This window comes from Oncorhynchus clarkii, chromosome 5, assembly GCF_045791955.1.
Source record: "Oncorhynchus clarkii lewisi isolate Uvic-CL-2024 chromosome 5, UVic_Ocla_1.0, whole genome shotgun sequence".
Lineage (NCBI taxonomy): Eukaryota > Metazoa > Chordata > Actinopteri > Salmoniformes > Salmonidae > Oncorhynchus > Oncorhynchus clarkii.
In genome coordinates this window covers 66,915,474-66,940,950 of record NC_092151.1, presented here as the reverse complement: position 1 = coordinate 66,940,950, position 25,477 = coordinate 66,915,474, and the positions used below count along the sequence as shown (strand labels likewise).

General features: G+C 44.9%; 1 protein-coding gene across 2 annotated transcripts in view; it reads right to left on the bottom strand.

Annotated features, from left to right (window-relative positions):
• LOC139409263 (formin-binding protein 1-like) overlaps positions 1–25,477 on the bottom strand; it is a 44,278-nt gene that overhangs the window by 4,589 nt on the left and 14,212 nt on the right. For both annotated transcript variants that reach the window (XM_071154154.1, XM_071154153.1), the window contains exons 2-12: positions 16,604–16,719; positions 13,751–13,801; positions 9,935–10,082; positions 9,711–9,773; positions 8,890–8,994; positions 8,651–8,779; positions 8,362–8,508; positions 7,635–7,844; positions 4,857–4,966; positions 4,593–4,725; positions 2,051–2,145 (exon numbers count right to left, since the gene is read on the bottom strand). In XM_071154154.1, the coding sequence (XP_071010255.1) occupies positions 2,051–2,145; positions 4,593–4,725; positions 4,857–4,966; positions 7,635–7,844; positions 8,362–8,508; positions 8,651–8,779; positions 8,890–8,994; positions 9,711–9,773; positions 9,935–10,082; positions 13,751–13,801; positions 16,604–16,719 (1,307 nt within the window). The remainder of the gene's footprint in view (positions 1–2,050; positions 2,146–4,592; positions 4,726–4,856; positions 4,967–7,634; positions 7,845–8,361; positions 8,509–8,650; positions 8,780–8,889; positions 8,995–9,710; positions 9,774–9,934; positions 10,083–13,750; positions 13,802–16,603; positions 16,720–25,477) is intronic.

Here is a 25,477-nt window from a genome sequence, read left to right as displayed (position 1 = left end):
CCACAGGGCCGGATGTCCTTTGGGTGGTGGACCATTCTTGATACAGACAGGAAACGGTTGAGTGTGAAAAACCCAGTAGCATTGCATTTCTTGACACGCTATAACCGGTGTCACGACGTGGCCTTTTGAGGGTGTATACCGTGGCTCCTACCTTCTCTCTCACTCTCCCCACCACAAGTTTTATGACTTTAAGACAGGTCATAAATACCTGGTAGAAAGAGCTTCTCTTCGTTGAAAACTCCTAATCCCCAAAATGGGAGAACTAAACAATATTGATATTTTTGAGAATGTGGGAATTGTCCGTGGACACTAAAGGGATAGTCATGCTGAGTGTGTTTCATTTGGTGATCTCATGAAGGACAGGAAACACAAATAACTGTATCTCTTAAAAGTGTAAATTTCCCAGCTGTCAGGTTTATATCTAAATATTGTGAAACGTATGTGATTAAACATAAAACTATTTGTGAAAAGATGTAATGTGATGTTAACCTTCTAAATTAGAAAATATGGGTTTTCATATAAAAAGTTAACCAGGTCAGTAAGCAGGCCCACGTGAGCATAGACATTCGGCATCATGGATCGCCCTTTTCTCTGAAGTGTATAAAACCCATTCCTACGAAACATACATTAAGTAAGAGAACGCCGGGACAGAGTCCCCACGTTGGAATGGCTACAATTCTATAGGCCACAGAGACCATACAGCTGTAGTTTTGGCTACATGGCTGGAAATGGTTAAACTCTTGAGACTATCGATCACTACAGAATAAGAGCAAATTCTAGACGACACAAATTACTAGTCTGCAGCTAGAAATACCGACAACCTCCGAAGCATCTAGCCTATGAGAACATTTCCAAATGGTACTCTGAAGTATCCATTCCAACCAACTACAACCACAAAAGACATTGTGACATTGTTAACCAGAGACTGATGAACTCTACAGGACGATTGAGGATTTCAAAAGAGAAAACAACGACATACGGGCGTAAATATATACATTGCAATTATTCTCGAATAAGCGGCCGTTCACGTGCAAAGGATTAGCATTTCAATTAATATAATTAGACTGTGTAGTGAATCCATTTTGTCTTTCCCTCTCTCTCAGTCCCCACCCCTTTCCTTTGTCTACCAAGCCGTCATATCGGCTTAGCCCAATAAGGACTTTTCTATCATTGTTAGTAACCAATATCTACTGTTTGTTTGTCATGTAATTATGTGTGATTATTTAGTTAGTAAATAAATAATTAAGCCAATTTGTATATCGCTATATCATGATTTTGGCTAGGGTTCGTGCAGATATCCAAGGGTTTGCGACGTTCAGTAATGAGAATTGATGAAAACTGATTCATTAATAGAAGACTAGTTGATCAGATATTAAAATATCTGAAGAGTTATATTCGGAAAATTATAACGTTGTAATCAACATTTTCGGTGGTGCCCCGACTTCCTAGTTAATGTTTACATGATTAGTTTAATCACATAATAATTAAAGCTAGAGAACTGATTTGACATAGATAAGTCTTCACATTTAATGATAGTCCAGACACGACCCCAGTGTGCCTTGCACCTACTGCCACACCCTGTTCAAAGGCACTTAAATTAATCTTGCCCATTTACCCTTTTAATGGCACACATACACAATCCATGTCTTGATTGTCTCAAGGTTGAAAAATCCTTCTTTAACATGTCTCCTCCCCTTCTTCTACACTGATATAAGTGGATTTAACAGGTACCTCTACTAACCTTTTTGGGTGTGTGCCAGCTCAAGCTTTTCACCGAACTTTCGGTGAGTTGCAAGCTGTAGGATTCTGCTCCAGTCAGTCTGTGACTGAGTCATGTTCCTTTACAGAAAATGATTACGACACCACCCATGTTAAGTATTCTAAGACAGACATAACTAGAATGTGTGCCATTCTATATCTATACAAAGACATCTGGTGAATGTGGATCTTTTTAACGCTATGGCCTATGGGCACCCGTTTCACTACAATGACTCCCTACTACGCATGATAGGATCTATACCACTCCTCGTGTGTTTGTGTGCCCTCTGACCTCTCTCTGCCGTGGGGGGCGTGATGGTTGACATCAGCACTGGGTCTTCGGTCTCCCCTGGTGCTCACTTTCCCCTCCACCTCCGACAGCCAGCTCTGAGTATGAGAGAGTGAGAGTGAGAGTGGAAATTAACAACGGGAGAATCAGTCATAGAACAGTCATACTGCTGTTCACAACCCCACGGTGGATACACTCATTCCTTTCCTTGATATGCCATCATTCAGCCAGTCTTTCAATATAGTGTAGTAGATGGAACCCCCTGAAGATCCAAGCAGCCATCAGAGCATGTGAACAGAGTTGAGCGGTGGGGAAACCTGCTCATCATTCATGGAGCGGTGCTGGTGCTCATCATTCATGGAGCGGTGCTGGTGCTCATCATTCATGGAGCGGTGCTGGTGCTCATCATTCATGGGGCGGTGCTGGTGCTCATCATTCATGGGGCGGTGCTTGTGCTCATCATTCATGGAGCGGTGCTTGTGCTCATCATTCATGGAGCGGTGCTTGTGCTCATCATTCATGGAGCGGTGCTTGTGCTCATCATTCATGGAGCGGTGCTTGTGCTCATCATTCATGGAGCGGTGCTTGTGCTCATCCATGGGGCGGTGCTGGTGCTCATCCATGGGGCGGTGCTGGTGCTCATCATTCATGGAGCGGTGCTGGTGCTCATCATTCATGGAGCGGTGCTGGTGCTCATCATTCATGGAGCGGTGCTGGTGCTCATCATTCATGGAGCGGTGCTTGTGCTCATCATTCATGGAGCGGTGCTTGTGCTCATCCTTCATGGAGCGGTGCTTGTGCTCATCATTCATGGAGCGGTGCTGGTGCTCATCATTCATGGAGCGGTGCTTGTGCTCATCATTCATGGAGCGGTGCTTGTGCTCATCATTCATGGAGCGGTGCTGGTGCTCATCATTCATGGAGCGGTGCTGGTGCTCATCATTCATGGAGAGGTGCTGGTGCTCATCATTCATGGAGCGGTGCTTGTGCTCATCCTTCATGGAGCGGTGCTTGTGCTCATCCTTCATGGAGCGGTGCTTGTGCTGCTCCACGTCCTTTCCAACCGCTCCTCTCACAGGAAAAAACAAAACAAACTTCCGCTCCAAATGTGCTCCATTCATTAAAATCACAATTGAAACAACACCCATCTATCTTTGTGACGACATGGACCTACCATTTGGTTTTGAAGTATTGAAACCAAACCATAAGATTTGAATGAAAAGTATTTGAATAAACATGAAAAGGTGACTGTAAGAAGCGCTCATCATTTCAAATAGGCTACATGTCATATTAAACAGCATAAAAACACTGAACAGGTCCGGAGCAGACAGGTAGCCTAAGAAGGAAATGTATTATTTAGGCTAGAATATTTCAAGGTTATAGCCTACAAAGGAATACATTGTGAAGCATTTGCGAGTGCGAAACAATAGGCTGGCAGGGACATAAAGCGCTCAGCAGTGAAACATTTTGTCGTATTAAATCAGTGGGGTCTAGAAATTGCGCATTTAGGCTGTGACTTACGTAGAATGAAACACAAATTAAACTAAAAATGCCTTAGGTATAACTGACAGTGCCTTTGATTTTATTTTTAGAAACACGAGTTTGACCAGTGTGTGGCTTCAGGCTCATACGATGGTGCCTGGAGAGCAGGCCAGCAGCGGAGAATATCCTCACCGTGCTTGCAGAGCCACTGGGGATGCTAAACACCCTTTTGTCCACTCTTGCCAGGCTGAGCAGAGATGCAGAGTTGCTTTTTTTTCTATAGGTAGGTCTAAAGGGTTTTAGGCAAAATAACCCAATCAAAAACAGAAAGCTCCTTGAAATTGGGAATATGCCAGGCCTATTGGGCCAAATTCAATTATGGCCTATTGTATAGATAATTTTTGTTCTCTTAACTAAACTTTTAAGTGATCTTATTCTTAGTGTATAAATACTTTGCTACAGTGACACAGTTATCTACCCACCTCGTTCCTTTCTTTTAACATGTGCACGTAGTAAGTACACCATCATGCTTTTGGGATATGTGTCTTTTCAGATTCCACAATGATTCTTTAGTTCATCGCCACACTCCCTCTCTTGCTCTATCCTCATCTTTGTAAGTCACCTTGATTTTGTGTGTTTTATCAGTTTCTTTATGAAAATATTTTGCATACTTGATAACAATAGCTAAATCAAGGGGATAGCAGCACACAAGTAGACTACAAATGCATGCTGGGACGGGCATGCCCTGAGCTCGTGAAGTGAGCGGTACTGGAGCGGGCGAGAAGGCTGACGCTCCAGCCTTCGGGAATCTAGTTCCGCGCTCCAGTCAAATTGGGCACGCTCCGCTCACATACTGTACTCTGGCAGTCATATCCTGTTCTACTCAGTGTGCTGTTGACAAAGAGAAGCAGTGTATATAGTCATCCCCCAGAGGGGGCTAACTCCGCACTGTAAACCTCAGCCCAGTCACCATGTCTCCAGATGTGCTGTGAAGGCTCCCCTCCATTCCCCTACCCTCTGCTCTCTGGTTGGGGCTCCAGGGCTCTTGGCTGGGAAGACCTACCTCATTCTTGTGGATCTCAGAGCGCAGTTTCTCCATGTTGCACATGGTCTCTGATATCTTGGGCTGGAGACTCTGGGGGTCGCCCATCTGAGGGTTCTTCTCATACACATCCTTCATCTTGTTCAGTGCATCTCTGGATACACAGTTACAATGGGAAAACATTGTACGCAAACAATTGAACAAATGGCACTGAAATACTAATGGAGCAGAAACATGGGCAATATATAAGATAGAATGCAGCGTTAAAGTGTTCCAATGGCCTACCTTTGGTCCACCTCTTTCTGTAGTTCTTTGCTGAGCTCGTCTATCCGAGCCTGGAGCCTCTTGCGTCTCTGTTCAGGAGGCAGATGGCTGAAGTCCTCCAGTGATGGAGCCTGAAATCACATCAGTATACTGTCTAGTCAAAATGACAGTCACTCATGGGCTCTAGAAACCTTTCCACAGCAAGAACCAAGAGAATGACAGTAGGAGAGACCAGGGAAAGAATAGGTTTGAAAACCTCACTCAAGAACTGTCTGTAACACTAGACATGTGCTATAGAACTCCACTAGATGGGACAAATATGCACAACTAGCTCTGGCAGTGGAGACATCACACCACTGACCACTGTGTTAAAAAAGGCCAATAGAAAAAAAGACCCCAAAAAAAGGTTGTCAACATGTGTACAGTATGTGGCTCATGTAGGTTACCACGGTAACTAACAGCACAGCATCAAACTATCACAAGGGTGTGGCTATTTTCTGTTTGGAACAAAGTTACCCAAAAACATTAAGGACAGAAGTAGGCACAATCTGATGAGCATGTTTAGTGTCTCAATCTGGGTGAGGTTATACTTGTCACAATGTTACATAATCGGTGTTATTTATATTCAGTGATTGAATGATTCTGCACATAATGTGTTGTATCATGTATCGGAAAGGCTATCCTCCAAGGAGAATACACTGTTCTCAAGGTATACTAAAAACCAGTTGACATTTTAAAAGCCCCTTCTAGATGATGCGATGCAATTTAGAGCACAGAGAGAGGGTTGTTTCCAGGAAGTCTGTCTCTTTACTGCAGACACACCATGAATCACCTCAGTCATCCATTAAGGAAATTAAACCAGGTCCTTCAGCCAGAAACCAATGAGACACACAGGGGTGACACACAATCAATGGTCTGGTCCGGTAATACTACCTTGTGTCATTCATTAGACTGTGTAGCCATCATACAGTATATTGGGTGGCGCATGACGAGGTACAATACAGTTAACCTTCATGTCACATCGACATGTCACCACTACCACCCCATCCATATACCACCTACAGTTTCAATATCGCTTCCTACATTTCACCACCACCACCCCATCCATATACCACCTACAGTTTCAATATCGCTTCCTACATTTCACACTAGACACACAGACTCAATCATGACATCTGAATCCTGTGATTTCAACATACCCCTGATCCTAACTAGTGAAAAACAACCTGATTAAACATCAGAGAAGAGGTGAGAAGAGAGAAAGAGAGAGAAAGAAAGAGAAAGAGAGAAAGAAAGAGAAAGAGAGAAAGAAAGAGAGAAAGAAAGAGAAAGAGAGAGAGAAAGAAAGAGAAAGAGAGAGAGAAAGAAAGAGAAAGAGAGAAAGAAAGAGAGAAAGAAAGAGAAAGAGAAAGAAAGAGAGAGAAAGCGAGAAAGAAAGAGAAAGAGAGAGAAAGAGAGAAAGAAAGAGAAAGAGAGAGAGAAAGAGAGAAAGAAGGAGAGAAAGAAAGAGAGAAAGAAGGAGAGAAAGAAAGAGAGAAAGAAGGAGAGAAAGAAAGAGAGAAAGAGAGAGAAAGAGAGAGAGAAAGAAAGAGAGAGAAAGCGAGAAAGAAAGAGAAAGAGAGAGAAAGAGAGAAAGAAAGAGAAAGAGAGAGAGAAAGAGAGAAAGAAGGAGAGAAAGAAAGAGAGAAAGAAAGAGAAAGAGAGAGAGAAAGAGAGAAAGAAAGAGAGAAAGAAAGAGAGAAAGAAAGAGAGAAAGAAAGAGAAAGAGAGAAGAGAAAGAGAGAAGAGAAAGAGAGAGAGAAAGAGAGAAAGAAGGAGAGAAAGAAAGAGAGAAAGAAAGAGAAAGAGAGAGAGAAAGAGAGAAAGAGAGAGAGAAAGAAAGAGAGAGAGAAAGAAAGAGAAAGAGAGAAAGAAAGAGAAAGAAAGAGAGAAAGAAAGAGAGAGAGAAAGAAAGAGAAAGAGAGAAAGAAAGAGAAAGAGAGAAAGAGAGAGAGAAAGAGAGAAAGAAAGAGAGAAAGAAAGAGAAAGAGAGAAAGGTAAATCACTGCAAACCCAAACACATTGACATGCTCTTAGTCTTACCCTTCGTTTAAGACCCCTGAAAGACGCTATCCTGGGTTTGACCGTTCTCATTTCAGACAGACAGAAAGCTATGGGGTCACTGGCAAATTTAGGAAATAGAGTGGCTGACGAGGGGCCAGGTCGGGGGGGGGGGGGGGGGGGGGGGGGGGGGCAACAAAAAAGGGTTGATCAACCTCCCAACTTTCAAAACTTGGAGCATATTTTAATGTTGTAATGATTGAACAGAAACTCATGGTGTTGTTTCTATATAAAAGTGATAAACAAGTGGTTCAACATATTATCCCACAAAACACATCTCAGCAGGAGAAACTCCAGTTAAGCAAGATGACATTTGAGAGAACCTCAGGTGAGAGAGAAGAATGGACAAAACAAGAGCAGGCAAATCAGAGGCAATATGAGCACCAACACCTCCTTCAACGGACTAAAGTCATCTGAAAAACACAAAACCCCCAAAAGTTATAGATTAACAGAGAGACAATTTGGCCTTTGGTAGGTCAAAGTGTAGTGACTGATGTTATGGAGTAGAAAATGTTAGATCTAGGTGACTGTTACAAAACCCAGTTACCGTAAGTCAACAGAAAGGGTGTTAGACGACGGTTGTATAAACCTACCAGTGCACTCTGTTATGACAGAAAAACATAGAAAGATAAATACAAGTTATTTAACACTGAAACAATGAGAGAATGTGTTCGTATTAAGTGATGACAGATCTCTCACCTTCGGCTTTTTCCCAAAGAGCCACAGTTTGTTCTTGGCTGTTTTGCTGATGGAGTGTTTGGGGTCTGGCTTGACCCCCCCCTCATTCTTGGGGGTGCTGATGGTGCTGTCTGAGCCTGTCCGGGAGAGGTTCTGACTATAGTCCTCAAACGGGTAGTCCCCCGGAGGCTCAAAGCCTGACTTAAACGACTCCACTACAATCGCTGAGTCCTGTAAGAAAGAAAGAAAGATAAAGAATGATAGTGAACATTAAACATTACCAACTGACATTTCTTTAAAATGATGTTTTCTGGGATATCATGACAGCAGTGTACTCCACAGCCCAGCCCCTGGTAGAAACCACACGTTGAGTGCATAAATAAGAATCAAATGAAAACATGTCACACAGAGTGGGGAGCAGCTCTGCTCAGCTGCCTCCAGCAGCAGCAACAGCCTGTAGGCCTGTGGGTGGGGAGGAGAGAGGAGAGTGCCAGTACCAGTCATGCCACACAAACACTGGTGGAGGCTGAGGCCAGAGGCTGGCTTTAATAGAGCCCAGGGAGCAATTGCCTCACCACTGGCCTGGCTGCTGGGTGGATGACTAACTACTGGTTCTGGTCCTGCTCCACCCATGCCACGTGCTGCCTCCGCTCCGTGCACTGTGGTAAAGGATAGTCTGGTGTACACCCTACCTCAAACTATAGGGCACAATGCTATATAATGCAGGTGTACCATCCTCCAGACCCACCTTGCGTTGGTCCACAGCCTTGGCCGCAGTCACCATACCCTCCAGACACTTTGAGATAATGGGGACGACTCTGCGCTCCACGTCGGCAAAGCTCCGGTACGTCTCTCCCAGCTTCACTGTCCGCCTCTCGTCCATGTCCTGCAGGTTCTGGAGAGGTCGGAAAACACACAATGATCTCTGACCTTCTGGTTTCCTGTTAGGCAATCCGAGCTCAGATTTCCATCTGTCAGGCCAATAGGGGACAAGAGAGAAGTTGAAGCCTGGAGAAGAATGGCTGACTGTGGCTTACCTTGAATATCTGTGGAATGGCCACGTTGAAATGTTTCCACTGTTCCCCGTTAAAGTTCTGCAGCTGAGCAGCGTACTCGTTCTTACTCTCGTCTGCCGAGTGTGTGCGCAGGTACAACTGGGACTTTGCCTGCAGTGGATAAGAGGGAGAATTCAGGACCACTCAATATAGACAGCAAATCCCAACCTCTGAGGTGTAGGTAGTGTACATGTCATGTCTCAAGCCAGGTCAGGACTTACCTTTTCTACCTCTGACTTGGTGGCGTTGATGTCGTTGTCTAAGCGGTCATAGCTGATCTGTGATTTCTCTGCCTCCTTGCACTCCCGCTCAAACTTTTTCTTACTCTAACAAAGTCAAATGGGAGATTGAGATTACTAGAAGACCTGTTGACCTCTTCTCAAAACCCGAGAGTCAATCCGGCAACCCTGTCCCATTTCTACAGGCCATAGATGGGAGAGCAAAACACTTATCATGCCAGGGTATTAGCAAGATAACTTTGTAAGGATAAAATGAGAGAGAGAGATCCATGCTGTGAGCCCCTTAGATAGCAGTGGTTAAACAGGCAGCAGTGATAACTAAAAAACTAAAAATAAATATATCCTTTCTTCCTGCCAGAACATCTGTGTTGCATTACGTGACAAAGAGGAATACCTAAGGCATTACAACACTGCCATTCTCAATCTGAGACTCAGCTGTAGCTGGCTGCAATTATACAAGCCCTAAAAGCTGCAAAGATGATCGAGCCTCGAGACTGAAAAGGCCTGAAATGCAGGAATGCTCCTCTCGTCAGTGTGTGTTTGTCCACTTGCTTTTTTTATGCATGTATCTTCCTGTGTGTGTGTGTGTGTGTGTGTACTATTTGAAATGTGTGTGAGTGCGCTGTGTAGGTAAGTGGAAATCCTCTAGGCCCTCTCTTGCATGCAGTCCAGCAGGACTAGGCGTCTGGCAGTCGGCGGAGGGGAGCAGGTCCTTGCTGGAGGTGTCACACCCTCCTTTCCCTGTCCCCTTTGCGCTTTGTGCCACCGTGGCCCTCCCTCCCTCTATCCCTCCCTTCTCTCACATTGTCCATCTGTTTCCAACACTGGTCCAGATACTGCTGGGCCTTCCTGCCCTCCTGGAGGTGCTGTGGAGTCAAAAAACACAAACAAACAACTCAACAAAGGAGGATCTCAATAAACACATTTATAATGCACTCACTACAGCGTAAACAAAATAACCAAACTGTACATAATGAAGGCATGTTCTACCAGGGAGTAGTGTACCACTACTAGCAAAGCCACTCACCTGTTTCCGCTCTGACTTGAGGTCCTGTGAATACCTCATCAGCTCTCCGTACACCTTGTGTCCCATCTCCTCGGCCACCACCTCCCTCTGCCCCGCGTAGTCATTCAGCTCGTTCAGGATGGAGTAGAATGACACGCACGACGAGAACCTGAACACAAAGGACAGGTCAGGGTACTCAACACTTCATCTAAGCATGGCCTCGGCCCTAGGGTACAGAAAACCAGGGTATTAGCAAGATAACTTTATTAGGATAGAATGAGAGAGAGAGATCCATGCTGTGAACCCCTTAGATAGCAGTGGTTAAGGCCACATCTACAATATGGGTCGAGTCTGGATTTAGGCTCTGAGTGTACCACACAGACAGAGGAAGACGCCTAAGTGGGAGCTGGAAATCCAATAACACTGGCCTCGGTGTCGAGATTGACAACAAGCCCACCTCCGCCTTAAGGACGATACCATCTCACTTTATTAGAATTCTCCCAAGCCTCCATCCCCCACACACATCCACAGAGGAAGGACCACAGAAGGAGGGACTGTGACATATGGTATGTATCCCTTAGAGGGCCCCAGGAGCCCCACTCCCTCCCTCCCTCCAACCATCCTCTCCCTGTCCTGTTATAGCACCAGTGTTAGGAGTTAGGACACAGGGCCAAATGATGCAGGGATAATGTAATTCATTAGGGGAATGGTTTCAAAGAATTCAGAGGGTGTTGTCCCAACCATGGCCTGTCCTAAATATGTCCACTGTAAATATCAGTGCTGTTAGGCTGAGCCTAAATGCAGCTCTCCGTCTCTCAATTCAAGGGCTTTATTGGCATGGGAAACATATGTCAAGTACAAAAGGGAAAATAAATAAACATAAGATGTATTTGTGCTCTTCACTGGTTGCCCTTTTCTTGTGGTAACAGGTCACACATCTTGCTGCTGTGATGGCACACAGGTGGTATTTCACCCAATAGATAGGGTAGTTTATCAAAATTGGTTTGTTTTTTCCCAAATTATTTGTGGATCTGTGTAATCCGAGGGAAATATGTGTCTCTAATATGGTCATACATTTGGCAGGAGGTTAGGAAGTGTAGCTCAGTTTCGACCTAATTTTGTGGGCATTGTGCAAGTAGCCCATCTTCTCTTGAGAGCCAGGTCTGCCTACAGCGGCCTCTCTCAATAGCAAGGCTATGCTCAGAGTCTGTACATAGTCAATGTTTTCCTTACGTTTGGGTCAGTGACAGTGGTCAGGTATTCTGCCACTGTGTACTCTCCGTTTAGGGCCAAACAGCATGCTAGTTCTCAGTTTTTTGTCAATTCTTTCCAATGTGTCAAGTAATTATCTTTTTGTTCTCTCATGATTTGGTTGGGTCTAATTATGTTACTGTCCTGGGGCTCTGTGGAGTCTATTTGCATTTGTGAACAGAGCACCAGGACCAGCTTGCTCAGGGGGCTCTTCCCCAGGTTAATTTCTCTGTAGGTGATGGCTTTGTTATGGAATCGCTTCCTTTTAGGAGGTTGTAGAATTTAACAGCGCATTTCTGGATTTTGATAATTAGCGGATATTGGGCTAATTCTGCTCTGCATGCATTATTTGGTGTTTTATGTTGCACACAGAGGATATTTTTGCAGAATTCTGCATGCAGTCTCAATTGTATTTTTAGATCCAGATCATAATTGGTATGTCTAATTTTATGTTCCTTTTGATGGCATAGGAGGCCCTTCTTGCCTTGTCTCTCAGATTGTTCACAGCTTTGTGGAAGTTACCTGTGGCGCTGATGTTTAGGCCGAGGTATGTATAGTTTGTGTGCTCTAGGGCAACGGTGTCTAGATATCGTTTTTGGAACACCATTATTTTTGTCTTACTGAGATTTACTGTCAGGGCCCAGGTCTGACAGAATCTGTGCAGAAGATCTAAGTCCTACTTGGTTGAGGACAGAAGCACAAGATCATCAGCAAACAGTAGACATTTGACTTCAGATTCTTGTAGGGTGAGGCCAGGTGCTGCAGACTGTTCTAGTGCCCTCGCCAATTCGTTGGTATATAATGTTGAAGAGGGTTTGGGCTTAAGCTGCATCCCTGTCTCACCCCCCCGGCGCTCTGGAAAGAAATGTGTTTTTTTGCCAATTTTGACCTCACACTTGTTGTTTGTGTACATGGATTTTATAATGTTGTTTGTTTTTCCCCAAACACCACTTTCCATCAATTTGTATAGCAGACCCTCATGCCAAATTGAGTCAAAAGCTTTTTTGAAATCAACAAAGCATGAGAAGACTTTGTTTTGATTTGCTTGTTTGTCAATTAGGGTGTGCAGGGTGAATACGTGGTCTGTCGTACAGTAATTTTGTAAAAAGCCAATTTGATATTTGCTCAGTACATTGTTTTCACTGAGGGAATGTACAAGTCCGCTGTTAATGATAATGCAGAGCATTTCCAAGGTTGCTGTTGACGCATATCCCCCCGGTAGATCTGGGGGTCAAATGTGTCAACCCTTTTGTGGTTTGGGGTGATCAGTCCTTGGTTCCAAATATTGTGGAAGATGACAGAGCTGAGTATTATGTTAAACTCTAAGTATAGCCAAATTGGAATTTGTGGTCTGTATAATTTTATCATTTCATTTAGGATACTATCAACTCCACAGGCCTATTTGGGTTGGAAGGTTTGTATTTTGTCCTGTAGTTCATTCAAGAATCCAGTGGGTTCTGGTAGTCATTAATAGCTGATTCTAAGATTTACATTTGAGCCTGAATATGTTTTTGCTGTTTGTTCTTGGTTAAAGAGCTAAACATATTGGAGAAGTGGTTTATCCATACATCTGTTTTGAATAGATAACTCGAAACAAACAACACGAAGGGTTTTCCCAGAAGTGGTAAGATTCTATGGATTCTTATTACATTGAGCTGATTTCTGACGTGCTGTTCCTTCTTTTTCCATTGTGTACTTCTGCATTGTTTTAGTGATTCACCATAGTGAAGGCTTAGCTTCAAGCTTAGGTTCTGGGTCTCTATGTTTTTGGTTGGATAGGTTTCTCAATTTCTTTCTGCATTCTTCATCAAATCATGGTCATGGTTGTTCATTTTCTTAGGTTGTGAGCTTTAAATTTGATAAGGAAGCCGAGAGGTCAAACATAACGTTTAGATTTTCTACTGTCAAGTTTACACCTTCACTATTTACAGTGTAACCTTTTGTCCAGGAAATTGTCTAGAAGGGATTGAATTTGTTGATGCTTAATTGTTTTTTGGTAGATTTCCACACTATTTACATGCCATCTTCCGCATTTTTTTTTTTTTACATTATTACATTTATTTGGCTTTGATGCCTCATGAATGTGCATTGCTCTGTTCAAGTAGAGTGTGATTTTGCTGTGATATGATATGATAGGGGTCAGTGGACTGACTGAACGCTCTAAGAGACTCTGGGTTGAGGTCAATGATGAAGTAGTCTACAGTACTACTGCCAAGCGATGAGCTATAAGTGTACCTTAAAGCCTTGACTATGTACATACCCAGAGTCTGACAGAGCTCTCGCTCTGTGCGTCTCTCTCCCCTCTCCCAGCCCTCTCCTTTGAGATCATTCCTGTGCATTAGCAGCCAATAATGTCACCGTGGAGTGGCCAAGCACTGTGACCGTACCTCAGAGCCAGATATCCTACACAGCTGTAGGACTCCCTAACTCTCTTACTCGATTCTATGGAAGCAATTAAATGTTTAAAAGTGCTGGGTTGTCATGGCAGCCCGTGTTTGTTGGCTAGTGGGAAGGCCCTGTGTGTGGTGTAAAGCTGATACCACTCACAGGTTAACTATTTAATGAAACTGGGTCTACTCTACTCACCTAGGTTCATCGTCTTTGGAGCGTTTGGGACAGTACTTCTTCACCAGGTTCCTGTGAGGTGAGAGGAGACAGCCATTCAGAGACCGAGATTAGATAGCTTAGTTCATTTCCATCAGTCAGATTCTCCACTGAGACAGAGAAACTAGATAAAGTAGGTCAGACACACACAGCTAAACTGGCACATTGTGATATTCCTGCAAACGCAGGAGGAGCAACACAAAGAAATGGTTCTCTTTGATAAAGTAGTCCCTCTGGAGAGATGCTCCTGTAGTAGTGTTATGCTGTGGTGCTCTTCAGGCATGCAACGCTCTGGCTCCAATCGCTCTTCAGGGATGAATGGAGGAGGAATCCAGAGAGGTTTTCAGACGCGTCTGTCCCCCTCCCCGTCTCCACTGAACCAGCACTCTGTTTCCCCTGTCCTGGGGAGCAGGGAACCAGAGGAGTATCTCCCCACACACAGACTGAGAAACATCAGCCTGGTCTGGTGCCTTTCCATGAATTACACAGAACAATACAGTCGCTAGTAAAAGTCTACACACCCCTTGCACATTTTGCTACCTTAAAAAGGCCCAGTGCAGTCAAAAACACAATTTCCTCACCATGCAGTAAATTAACAAATCAATAAGAAAGTGTTCCAAACCTCTCTGCCAATAAGAGCTAATTTTCTGTTTTCCCCTCCCCACTCAGAACACCCAGACAGTCTTGCTTGAAAAATTGCTCTGTTTGTTTTTGATCGTTTTAATTGAAAACAATCAGATAAATGTGATTATTTTTCCTACCGATCTACACAATCTACTCCCCATTTTCAAAGTGGAAGAAAAATTATAGAAAATGTTGCAAATGTATAAAAAATGAAAAACAAATGTCTTCATTGTGCATCAGTCTTCACACCCCAGATCACCACTACTTGGTGGAAGCACCTTTGGCAGCCATTACAGCTGTGAATCGTTTTTAATAAGATGAACAACATTTATCAAAAAATATAAATAATTTGCCTTTTGTATTTAATTTTAAGGCAGCAAAAAGTGAAGACTGTGCAAGGGCTGTGTAGACTTTCACTAGGCACTGTACCTGAACAGAGTGACTGTCCAGGGAGTCAGGGAGAAATTCCCCAACAGAAATGGTAGGGCGATAACGAGCAGAAAAGACTTGTTCCACTCACAGTGTGTATCCTATCAGCGTGCAATGCACATGTTTAAAGAATGCATAACGGAGAAATCAGGAGCTCCTCATTTTCAGCCCATAATTCATAGCTGGTTAAATTATTCACTGGGTTACACGTGCTTCGTGTGCAAACTCTCGTTAGGAGCCGTGACTAAACATCCCCAGTTTAATAGGTTAGTCATCATTCACACACACGAAAAACATATTTCGAACATCTTCCAAAACAATATGATTTCAAGTCAAAATAATCTGAACCAAACCAAAACTCTTAAAAACAGTACCCTAGGGGATTTCCTTCTTCAATAAAATGTCATGCTTCAGCGCGGCAGGGGGTCTAGTTTCTGATGGTCTGGGGGTCCTGGTGCTCGTCTTACTGAGCGGCTACAGTAGGTGGCTCATGACATGCTAACGAGACTTGGTCAGCGGCAGTGTTGTATCTAAGCAACACCTCAAAGCGATGTGGGGGGTGGGGGGGGGGGGTAAAGCCTCCAGGGGGTTGCAGAGGCCACAGCAGGAGCCCCTCTACATTACCGTCCCACATGCCAGGCAGCAGTGATGACATAGCTTCAGGGGAATGAGGAGGAACACACCATCACACAGCCAGATGGTGTAGCACGGATGCTGGGAAATACTAGGAATAATATGAAATTCCCTTGTGCATTGACAGCACACTGCTGAGATGTTGTAGTTTCTAAACCTTACTAACAGAGATATTCACGGCAGGATGCCTTTTAATGTGGGATAGAATGTTAGTGTTTATGGCATCTGATATGGGATGTGGTACCAGTTACTCACAAGTACAACATACATGAAACTAAATGTGTCAGCATTGACACCTTTTTTCCAAATGGCTTTTCTTCTGGAAAACAAACCAGCCTAATAAAAGTGACCACGTGAGAGAGAAGGAGACAGAGTCATACTCTCTCAGTTGTGGCAGTAGCTCAGAGTAGAGGGGACGATTAAGCAGGAAACAGAGGCATGAAGTTTAACCACAGCATGCCATGGTGACATCATGAGCCATGTGTGTGTGTGTGTGTGTGTGTGTGTGTGTGTGGGCAGGTTCAGTGAGTGGTCACCTATGGTTTACTAACCAGAGCCTACATCTGCCTATTCCCAGCTTACATTTTGTTAAACCAGTGGTCTCACTCTGATCCGAGAACTGGTAGAATCGTCGTCGTTTTAGAAGTCCTTGGTTTTGCTCATTTGTAGATTTGCTCCAAAAGATTACACATGGATGTCAGGCAGGATACAGAGTTGAGTAATCCAATTGCATATAGATCTGTAGACCTACTCCTCTACTGTCTAGAGACTGTCCAGGAGCCACCTCCTAGAAATCCATTTGTTCTGTGGCTAATCCTATTATATTGATTTGTGGCCTACCAAAATCAATTCATGGCAGCACAAGCATGTCTGATTGGGTGAGTTGCGCCTATTGTTCAGACAGAGTGGCCGTACTGATGTTCTCAGATATTCATTAAAACAGATCCAATCACATCATTTCATAATGATGTTTCATTATCTTTGATATAACATGAAGGTTAATATACAGAACTACTAATGTCTAATATGCATGTATAACACAGAATAGGCATACTCGTCAATTCATTATTACGCAACACACCTCAAAACAGTTCCATGGAATTGAAAGATTAAAACCAGTGGGCCAGGGAGTTTGAATAGGGTTTTTACCTCAACTGTTTTGCATACGTCTGTTCGATCTCCAGCCTTTCCTTGACAAACTTTGAATACCTCTCTAGGAAGTCAATCCCCCATTGAGTATGCTTGTCAAGGTTTTCAAACTGGTCCTGAGAAAGAGATGGAGAGAAGAGGGAGGTTAGGGTTGGAGGGAGACTGACCGACCGTGTGAGCTCTTAGTGACATGCACATGACAGACTGAATTAAATGATCCATGAATGAGAACCAGTCGTATTACATGGGATAACAAACATATGTTGAGTCACTATTTTATCGCTGAGTGTCAGGCTTTATTTCATCAACTGAAAGGAAAGCTACACAGACACGGTGCAGACACGGTGCAGACACGGTGCAGACACGGTGCAGACACGGTGCAGACACGGTGCAGACACGGTGTTTCACAGCAGAACCAGCTACACCTTGTCTCTAGATATGGGAGGGGGGGGGTGATATCCCATATCGGGATATTATTTTGGACGATATATTGTATCGTTTTGACAATGTCAAAATATTATTTGTGTGCTAATTGGCTGTACATGCAACAAAACACCGGTATTTTTCCTTCATAGCTTGGAAGCTTTGGAACATCGAATCGCAACATATAAATCGGTACCAAAGTAATGTGATAACGTCATATCGTCAGGTCCCTGGAAATTCCTGCACTACTTGTCTATAGAGTAAAGGCAGAACAGGCCTTACTGTATATTTTGGATGGATGATAGCCTGATGTAAATATCCAGAGAAGGTCAATGTTGTATCTTTCCAAGAGATCCCTTTTAACAGCTCTGGGCTGAGAGGGAAATGTTTAAAACACACAAGAGTCAATACAGCTGACAGCACATACTTTCAGCCGCCTGTCCTCATGTTACTCTCTTCACTGTTAGCCTATGCAGTAGGCACTGTGCACATTCTGCACAGCGGAGGCGATCCCCATTAATTGAAGTCTTACTTGGAACAAGTCAACATCTAACCTACATGATATCAGTAGCCAGTCTGAGTCTATAGAGGAGGCTTAGAGGATGGATTAAAAATGGTGTGATCTCATTTATGACCATTGACATTCCTGTTCCCTATTCTGACTGATACTGACTCAATTTCATTCACACCACTGGTCTCCTCCTCTCCGCTTTGATGTCTGAGCTGCTGCTGACCGACAGAGACAGGATAGTGATGATTAGATCATTCTGTGCCACTGGACTCTCTCCCTCTGAAGCCAGCTTGGCTCTACGACAGTCTGGCACAGCTGGCACCACCAGCCAGAGACACTAGCGTACATTTTCCATACTTCAGCCCTGACGTTCAGGCCAAAAGGCCAAGCGTCAGATTAAGTCCAACTAAGGTGAAGAGAAACAGATTGTACAGTCCAGCTAAGTCTATGAGGGAACAGTGGAGCTGGGCTATACCAAAGTCAGTCAGACTCAGATGATTTCACCTAAGGGGGAGTTGCTCAGAGGTCACGCTTACCTTCCTACTTCAGAGACTGTCTGCAGGCTCAAAATAGATAGAAACTGTCAGGATCACCACCAGCACAGAACTATACACAGTCCAGCCATGAGCCTGATGAGGTGAGTCACTCTCTCATGCTGTGTTCTGGGATACAGAGGGAAAGGGGGGGGGGGGGGGGGGGGGTGGATTCCAGTTCCACCCAGTCTGCTCCTCTCCCCCCCGTCTGCTCCTCTCCCCCCCGTCTGCTCCTCTCCCCCCCTGTCTGCTCCTCTCCCCCCCTGTCTGCTCCTCTCCCCCCCTGTCTGCTCCTCTCCCCCCCTGTCTGCTCCTCTCCCCCCCTGTCTGCTCCTCTCCCCCCCTGTCTGCTCCTCTCCCCCCTGTCTGAGCTGTACTGGAGGAGAGGGAGAAAGAAGGTGAAAAGTAGAGCGAGGGTGGAAGTGAAGTCTCTTCTCTCCCATGGCTTGTGCCCTGCCTGGGAGCGAGGCAGTGTTTAGGCTTGGCTTAGGACGTAGACAGACCCAGAGGGACTGACTGGTGGACTCCAGCCAACACACTTCCTCTGCGAGAGAACAATACCCAGGCCGTCCCCATGGACCCCTCCTCACTGGCGCTTCACACAGACTCAGTCCATACGCATACAGGGAGGGAGGGAGGAGAGAGAAAGAGAGCAAGCTAGTCAATTCCACGGGCCTGTTATACCATACATGAAACCCATTCTCAGAAAATGTGCGCACAGATCATGGGCCAATACTAAGATCAACAACAGATACTGAATCGACAACCTTCCAGAAGTACATCCCTGCGATTAGGCAACGTGTGCCAAATGAGATACGCAAGAGAGCACATATACACAACTGTTTTACACCAAGACACACAGAGAGAGAGCGAGAGAGAGAGAGTGTGAGTGATAGAGAGAGAAGAAAGAACAGTGACTGTGACCAGGTCTGCCTGAGCCTTAGCTGCTCGTCTGATTAAAGCTCTGTCTGTCTCACAGCTTAGTGGACTCAGCCGTCGGCATGGAAATCATTTCTCCTCCAATAAAATGGCTTCCTTGCGGAATGACTCAGCAGCTTCTGCATTTCCATTACCATTTCAGGCCCCTCCAGCTTCAATGTTCAGCACATGTCAGGGTCCCCACACTCATGAAAGTCTAGCGGGGGTGGAGAACAGAGAGAAAGAGAAGAGAGAAAGAGAAGAGAGAGGGAGAGAGCCCTTATGCCTCCAATAAAGATAAGAACCAATGCTTCTCACTTCTGCTTTACGGTCCGTCTTTGGTCTTCCCACACAGTAAACCAACGGAGCACTCCTTCAGTTGAGGTAATGATTGTTGACATGTAAACGGCAGGAATAAAGCCGGGTCAGGCGGGTGTCCCTTCTTCCATCACCGTCAGCAGGAAAACCAACTGGTCCTCACCCTCTGATACCATCCTAACCCAAACAGGTGCTTTAGATCTTTCATTTGGATTATTATGATCCCATCCCTCCAAATGGAAATAAATACTGAAGAATTCATAAAACTATAGGAGACAGAGTTAGTTGGTGTGTGTCCGACATCTGTCATACAGACACGCAGCAGAAACACACGAGACACACCCACCAGTCTAAAAATACAAAAATACAAAATCAGGCAGACAACCACCACATAGTTTGTGCCAAGACAGCAACATGAGAGGCACGGTATTTACAGTGTGAAGGGAAGGATGAGGAGGAAATGGGAGGAAAACCACAACACCTCAATGGACTGAGCGCAGCAACCCACAGTGACTACTATGATGTCGATGGGTAAGAACCTTGCAATAGCACTGACTCAGATCCAGGGAGGAGGGGGGGCTTGTGGTGAAAAAGGAAGAATTGGGTCCATAAAATGAAAAGATGTGTTGTTACAGCAGGGCCCGTTTCACATTGCAAACTCCATGTACGACTCCCTGTGAATTTAACTTCATTCCTTGGTGCTGGTTCTCTTCTGAGACTAGCCATGACGACGACTGATGTTTTTACTAACACCGTCTCATTCAAATCAAATCAAATTTTATTTGTCACATACACATGGTTAGCAGATGTTAATGCGGGTGTAGCGAAATGCTCATTCTCACATGGTTCTCCTTGCGGAGCTGCATGAGGAGGCCTAATGGGTGTTTTCAATAACACAAGGCAGTTTCAGCTCATCAGTGGGCCTGGGAGTTAACCAGCTATGTCCTCAGAGGACAGCCTGCAATTTCATTATGCGCTCGCTGTTTAATCTCAAAGTGATAGCGTTCTCTTGGCCATGAACTGCTATATATTGTTGTTCCTCACTTTTGAGTGTTGTGATGATACAGGTTACTGTTGCCATCGAAGTGCAGAATACTATTACTGATTAACTCAACTACCAACTGTATAGCTGACAAATGGTGCTTGATAGGAGAGGAATTCTGCAGAACAGAGATATTCTGAGGCTCTAGAAAAGGCTCTAATGAGAGGTGAGTGGCTCTATAACCTTGCAAAGCTCTGCGTGCCGATGAGGGTACAACAAAAGATCTGTGTTATGTTTACCGCCACCTACAGTCTACAACCCAAAGTAGGCCTAGACATCCAATCTCTGGGATACGGATGATAGGATCTGGACCATCAAGGGTCGGCATCAGTTTCTTTCATTCCACTGCCGAGGATGTGAACACCACCCCCATGTCCCAGCATGTTTCCTTGTGGGCAGGAGCAGATGTTCAAGTCTGTATCGGTGTCTTTCTGTCCCATCTGCCTTACGTCAGCTTTCCTCCATCGCTCAATACTCATGAATAAGTAACTCCATGAGCTCCTCATCCCAGCCTCGGCCTGCTCCTCCTCTCTGGCTCGCCACAGCCATGACAGACGGCACAGCACACAGTAGCACAGTACAATACAGCACAAAGAGTCACAGTGCAGCGCAATACCGGCCAGTTAGAAGGGCTTCAGAGCTCACCTTTCAGTAACCAGACCTTCACACAGCAGTCTGTCATAACTGGGATCCCTCTATGGAAAAGCCTGAGGAGGAACAGTAATATGTAGGCCAGAGTACAGCCCAACAGACCGTTGGATGTGCCTGGAAGTGCCTTCAAGCCAAGTCTCTCACTCTCAGCAGCTGGACTGACTGACAGGGGAATAGCCTCTGTATTTTGGAAGAGGGGGAAAACTTCTTTATGGCTAGAGATTTGGGTAGAGATTCCCAAGAGGCCAGTTCAGCAGATCAGGTTTCTCTTTTGAGTGTTTCTCCATTTCATTCTCCAAGGTTACTCTTTCCACTGTCTGTGGATGATGTCAGACACACACAGGGCAGCTGGAGACCACTGCTGAGCCTTTTAGCCTACCTGGTCTCCCTTTCACTCACTGTATACCTCAAGCAGAGTCCGTTGTTTTTGTGTAGGTCCGAAGGTTGGGTTTCAATATCATTTGTGTGGCTTGGAAACGATCTTCCCATTTACATACAAAAGTATTCTTCCCTCTAGAGAAGATCCCTTGTGTCCCCAGAGTGGGAGACACTGAGCCCAGTTAGCACAGGGGCAGTGGAAGGGAAACACAGTCTAGTTTAATTTCTCTTGTGCATAGCCCGTCTTACATTTCATTTCCTCTCATATTTAAAGATACTCAGCAAACATTATGATTTGATGAAATTCAGTAGCCCCATAAGAACACTCCAGCAATGACTTTACTGACCATAAGAAACATTAGTCTAACTTTCTCTGAATAAAACAAAAGGGATCATATACGTGGGCACCCCAAACCAGAAGCCACAATGATATCTGGAAAGGCATCCCCCTGGGCCAGAGGAAAACATTGTTACGAAGAATAATGTCAGGATGTGATGTCATTGCTGGAACAATAACATCAGGGACTCCCAAGGTCTCTCTAGGAGCTGTATTATGGGAGTAGCTATTAGCCCCTAGCCTACATGGTGTGACACTCCTAGCACTAGAAATGCTATGTGCATACCATAAATATAATGGACGGGTTTTATTTGCATACACATGGCTGCAGGGACAATACCCTCATTACACCCTGGCATTCAGGGTCAGTGTCAAAAGAAGGCAGACAGTTCCTGGGAGAGCGGGCTTCAGAGTGGGGCAGGGTGGGAAATGTCACAGTGTCTAAAACACTGGCATCACTCTGCAGGCTCTGCCTGCACTGTGTGAGGGTGAGGTGTGGTGTGACTGTGCGTGCACATGAGTGTATGTGTGTGTGTAGAGTGTGTGTAGAGTGTAAACATTGGCTTTAACAACACCCAGATAAGAGGAGATCTGGGTTGAAAAGAGGGAGGTGGTGAAACTATGCAGCCCCCCATCTTTGTTTCATGAATAATACATGGAGAATACAAGACAAATCAAGGCAGCTTTGGGGGGGGGGGGGGGTACGCAGAATAATGTAACAGCTAATTTCTTCTAGTAGAACCCGGATAAAATGTGTCCATACAATCGCAATGGGACACTGGCTAAGATTCTCAAACCAGCTTGTGTTATTTAGGAAAAATAGCTTTAACCTGCAATGGCATTAAAATACTCTGGTTCTGCCACTGAGGCCCCCCCCCCCTCCTTTCCCAGCAGAAAAACTGTTAAAAATTTCCCTGTGAGAGGGGTAGGGTAAAAAAAATAATACATGATACACTGTACTATAAGGGCTGGCTAGCTACGAAGCTAGTTAATTAACCACATCCTCCCTGCCACCTCTAAAATCACTCAGACCTGCTGTTCTAATGAAGCCCCCAGGGGGCCCAGGGACTAGTGTTCCCCTTTGATCCCCAGCCCCACTCTACAACTCAGACAGACCCAAACCCCTGTCCTAATTCAATCTCTACCAGCCAGACCTTTTGATGTGCTGAAAAAATAGAGAAGAGAGAAAGGGAGTGGCAGGGGGGTGAAAAACACGCCTTGTATTAAGTTGCCGGGCAGCCTGCAACATTTATGACTCTGGTTAGCCAATCCCTGGTTGTTCTGTGGACAGACAGGCAGGAAAAGTTACAGTAGTCCTGGAGGCTGACCGTGTAGAGTGAAGACAGACAGGTAGAGAATGCAGCACCATGTAGCTGGTAATCCCATTCCCATGCAGAGACGGGAACTGACTGGATCACATGGGCTGTGCACAGCAGGGGATGAGGGAGAGTGTTAATTAAAAAACTCACTTTCAACATGTGATAGAGTAAGGTGAACAGATTAGGGAAAATTAAAATCTGGGTGTTTTTTGGTAGTGTGGGGGGCATGGAACTAAATTTAACTACCCCCGATATTGTCCTTTCAAATACTTGTATTAATTATAATGCATACATGGATTTCCCATCTAGTCATTTTTGAACCACCCAGTTTAGGTTATTGTAATGGAATGGCTTTTCGTGCGGTGGTTCCAATCCATCACTGATCAGACACTCAAAAGGTCTAAACCAGGTCTAAACCAGGTCTAAACCAGGTCTAAACCATCTTAATACAGGGTGAGAACATTCTTACATGCAAATCAAATTCGATATAACTTTTGATGACTAAAATATCAGCCTTAAATTTAACTTCTGTTACTTTTTTCTTTCTGAGGGCTGGTCGGCAACGGTCCCTGGAAATCAGGGACAGTCCCGTCACCTTATAATAGAGACGTCATGTCTATGTCGTACTGCATTGTCTTAATGTCCTGCACCGTTGGCTCCCTGGCTTCCACCATGGCAATTTATTTTCTAAAGCATTTTAGAAGTAGTTCCCTGTGGGCCTTGTAGCTTGAATGAGTCTGCCTTTGTGATACATGAACCATCCGGAAGGTGCTAGAGAGCAGGAGAGGACTCTGTTCTTTGGATGGAGAGTCAGTGGGCTGTTGATCAAACTAGACCCTGGAGATGAATGAGAATGTGATCATGCGTAGGAGGACTTGGGACAGGAAGAGGCTGTAGGGCCCAGGGACTAACACTACACAATGACTCTATGGTCCTGGCTGGCCTGACGAGGCGTTTCCCACTGGTGCTGCAGGCAGCAGCCCCATGTTCTCAGCCTGGGAGGGAAGACTCACTGTCTCCTTTATGACAGAAAGGATCACGAGTTCCAGCCGGATGGCAGTCAGGCAGTCACATCGATCACATGTAGAGTGAGAGACGGTACTTTACCCCCCTCTACTCCAGTCTCTGAGGAGGCGTCGGCCTACACCGCTGCCTGTCCACTCTGAGTGTGTGTCTGTGCCATGATGAGCTCTCATGGCTTCTCCTGGGGCTGTAGCGTAGTGGAATTGATGTGGCAGACATTAGAGAAGTCTGGCCTGTCCAGGTCTGGTGGACTCTGATTTACTGCCTCTCAAGAGTCTTCAGGAGCATCAGAGTTGGCATTCAACTACCTGAGAACTGGGCCTATTAAGCAGTTCAAGTAGTTTGAGATGTAGCGAATCATGAGACAAGAAAAGGGGAAAGGGGGATACCTAGTCAGTTGTAAAACTGAATGCATTCAACTGAAAGGTGTCTTCCACATTTGAATCAGAGAGGTGCGGGGGGCTGCCTTAAAATGGACACCCACGTCATCAGCGCCCGGAGAACACATAAGGCCCATCATCATCTGCTTTCCAGATTATGCCTACTGTATGTATACAATTCAGAAGCATGAGAGTTGTATATTATTTCATATTTGCCTGGATTTTGATAAGCAATGAATAGACCTGGATAAATGTGAGTTAATTCATGGGTCATTTGGGACAAAATGATGAGTTAAGTCTGATAGAAACACAATGGCTACTTTGTGCATGACCCTGTGTTTCTGCAACGACTTAAGTGGAATATACACAATCTGACAAGTCAGGAACATTGTGCTGAACTCCATGCCACAGAGGCTAAATGTTTAGCATGCAGAAAAACAACATTGATGGAGAGGAAGTGGCCAATGTCTTTAGTGAGTCATTGGGGGTCAGTGAAATTTGAACCAAGCCACAGCCCTTATGAGTCCTACTACCACCAAGGGCTCCACGTGGGGCAAGAACAACAGCTTCTTGTCATACTAGTAGTGCCATGGCTAGTTCATATATTTTCATAGCCCAGCCCAGAAACAAAAGACATACTGTGGTGAATTACCAACTTACCCTCATGAAGAGGGGGCCGGGGGGACATAAACTAGGCCCCTGTTGTCTCATCAGAGCACCGGCCCTGCAGCATGTGAGACTGGTATTCATCCAGTAGCACTCTGGTCAAGCGCCAATGTGCAAGACAGATGTGCCATTAACTTTATTTGGCCAATAATTGAAGTGACCTGGCTACACACCACAATAGTTACTTCTTAGGCACTAATACTAATTCCTTTAACATGACACAGAGCCCTGGAGAGACTCGGCCGGATATAATTCTATATATGGAGAGAGGAAGAACGATATGAAACAGCTAGCATATATTTCTGTGGGAAAGGGGAGGGGTTTTACTCTCTAGCTCCATTTGTGGATTCTGTAAATAAAGACAATACATCTTTA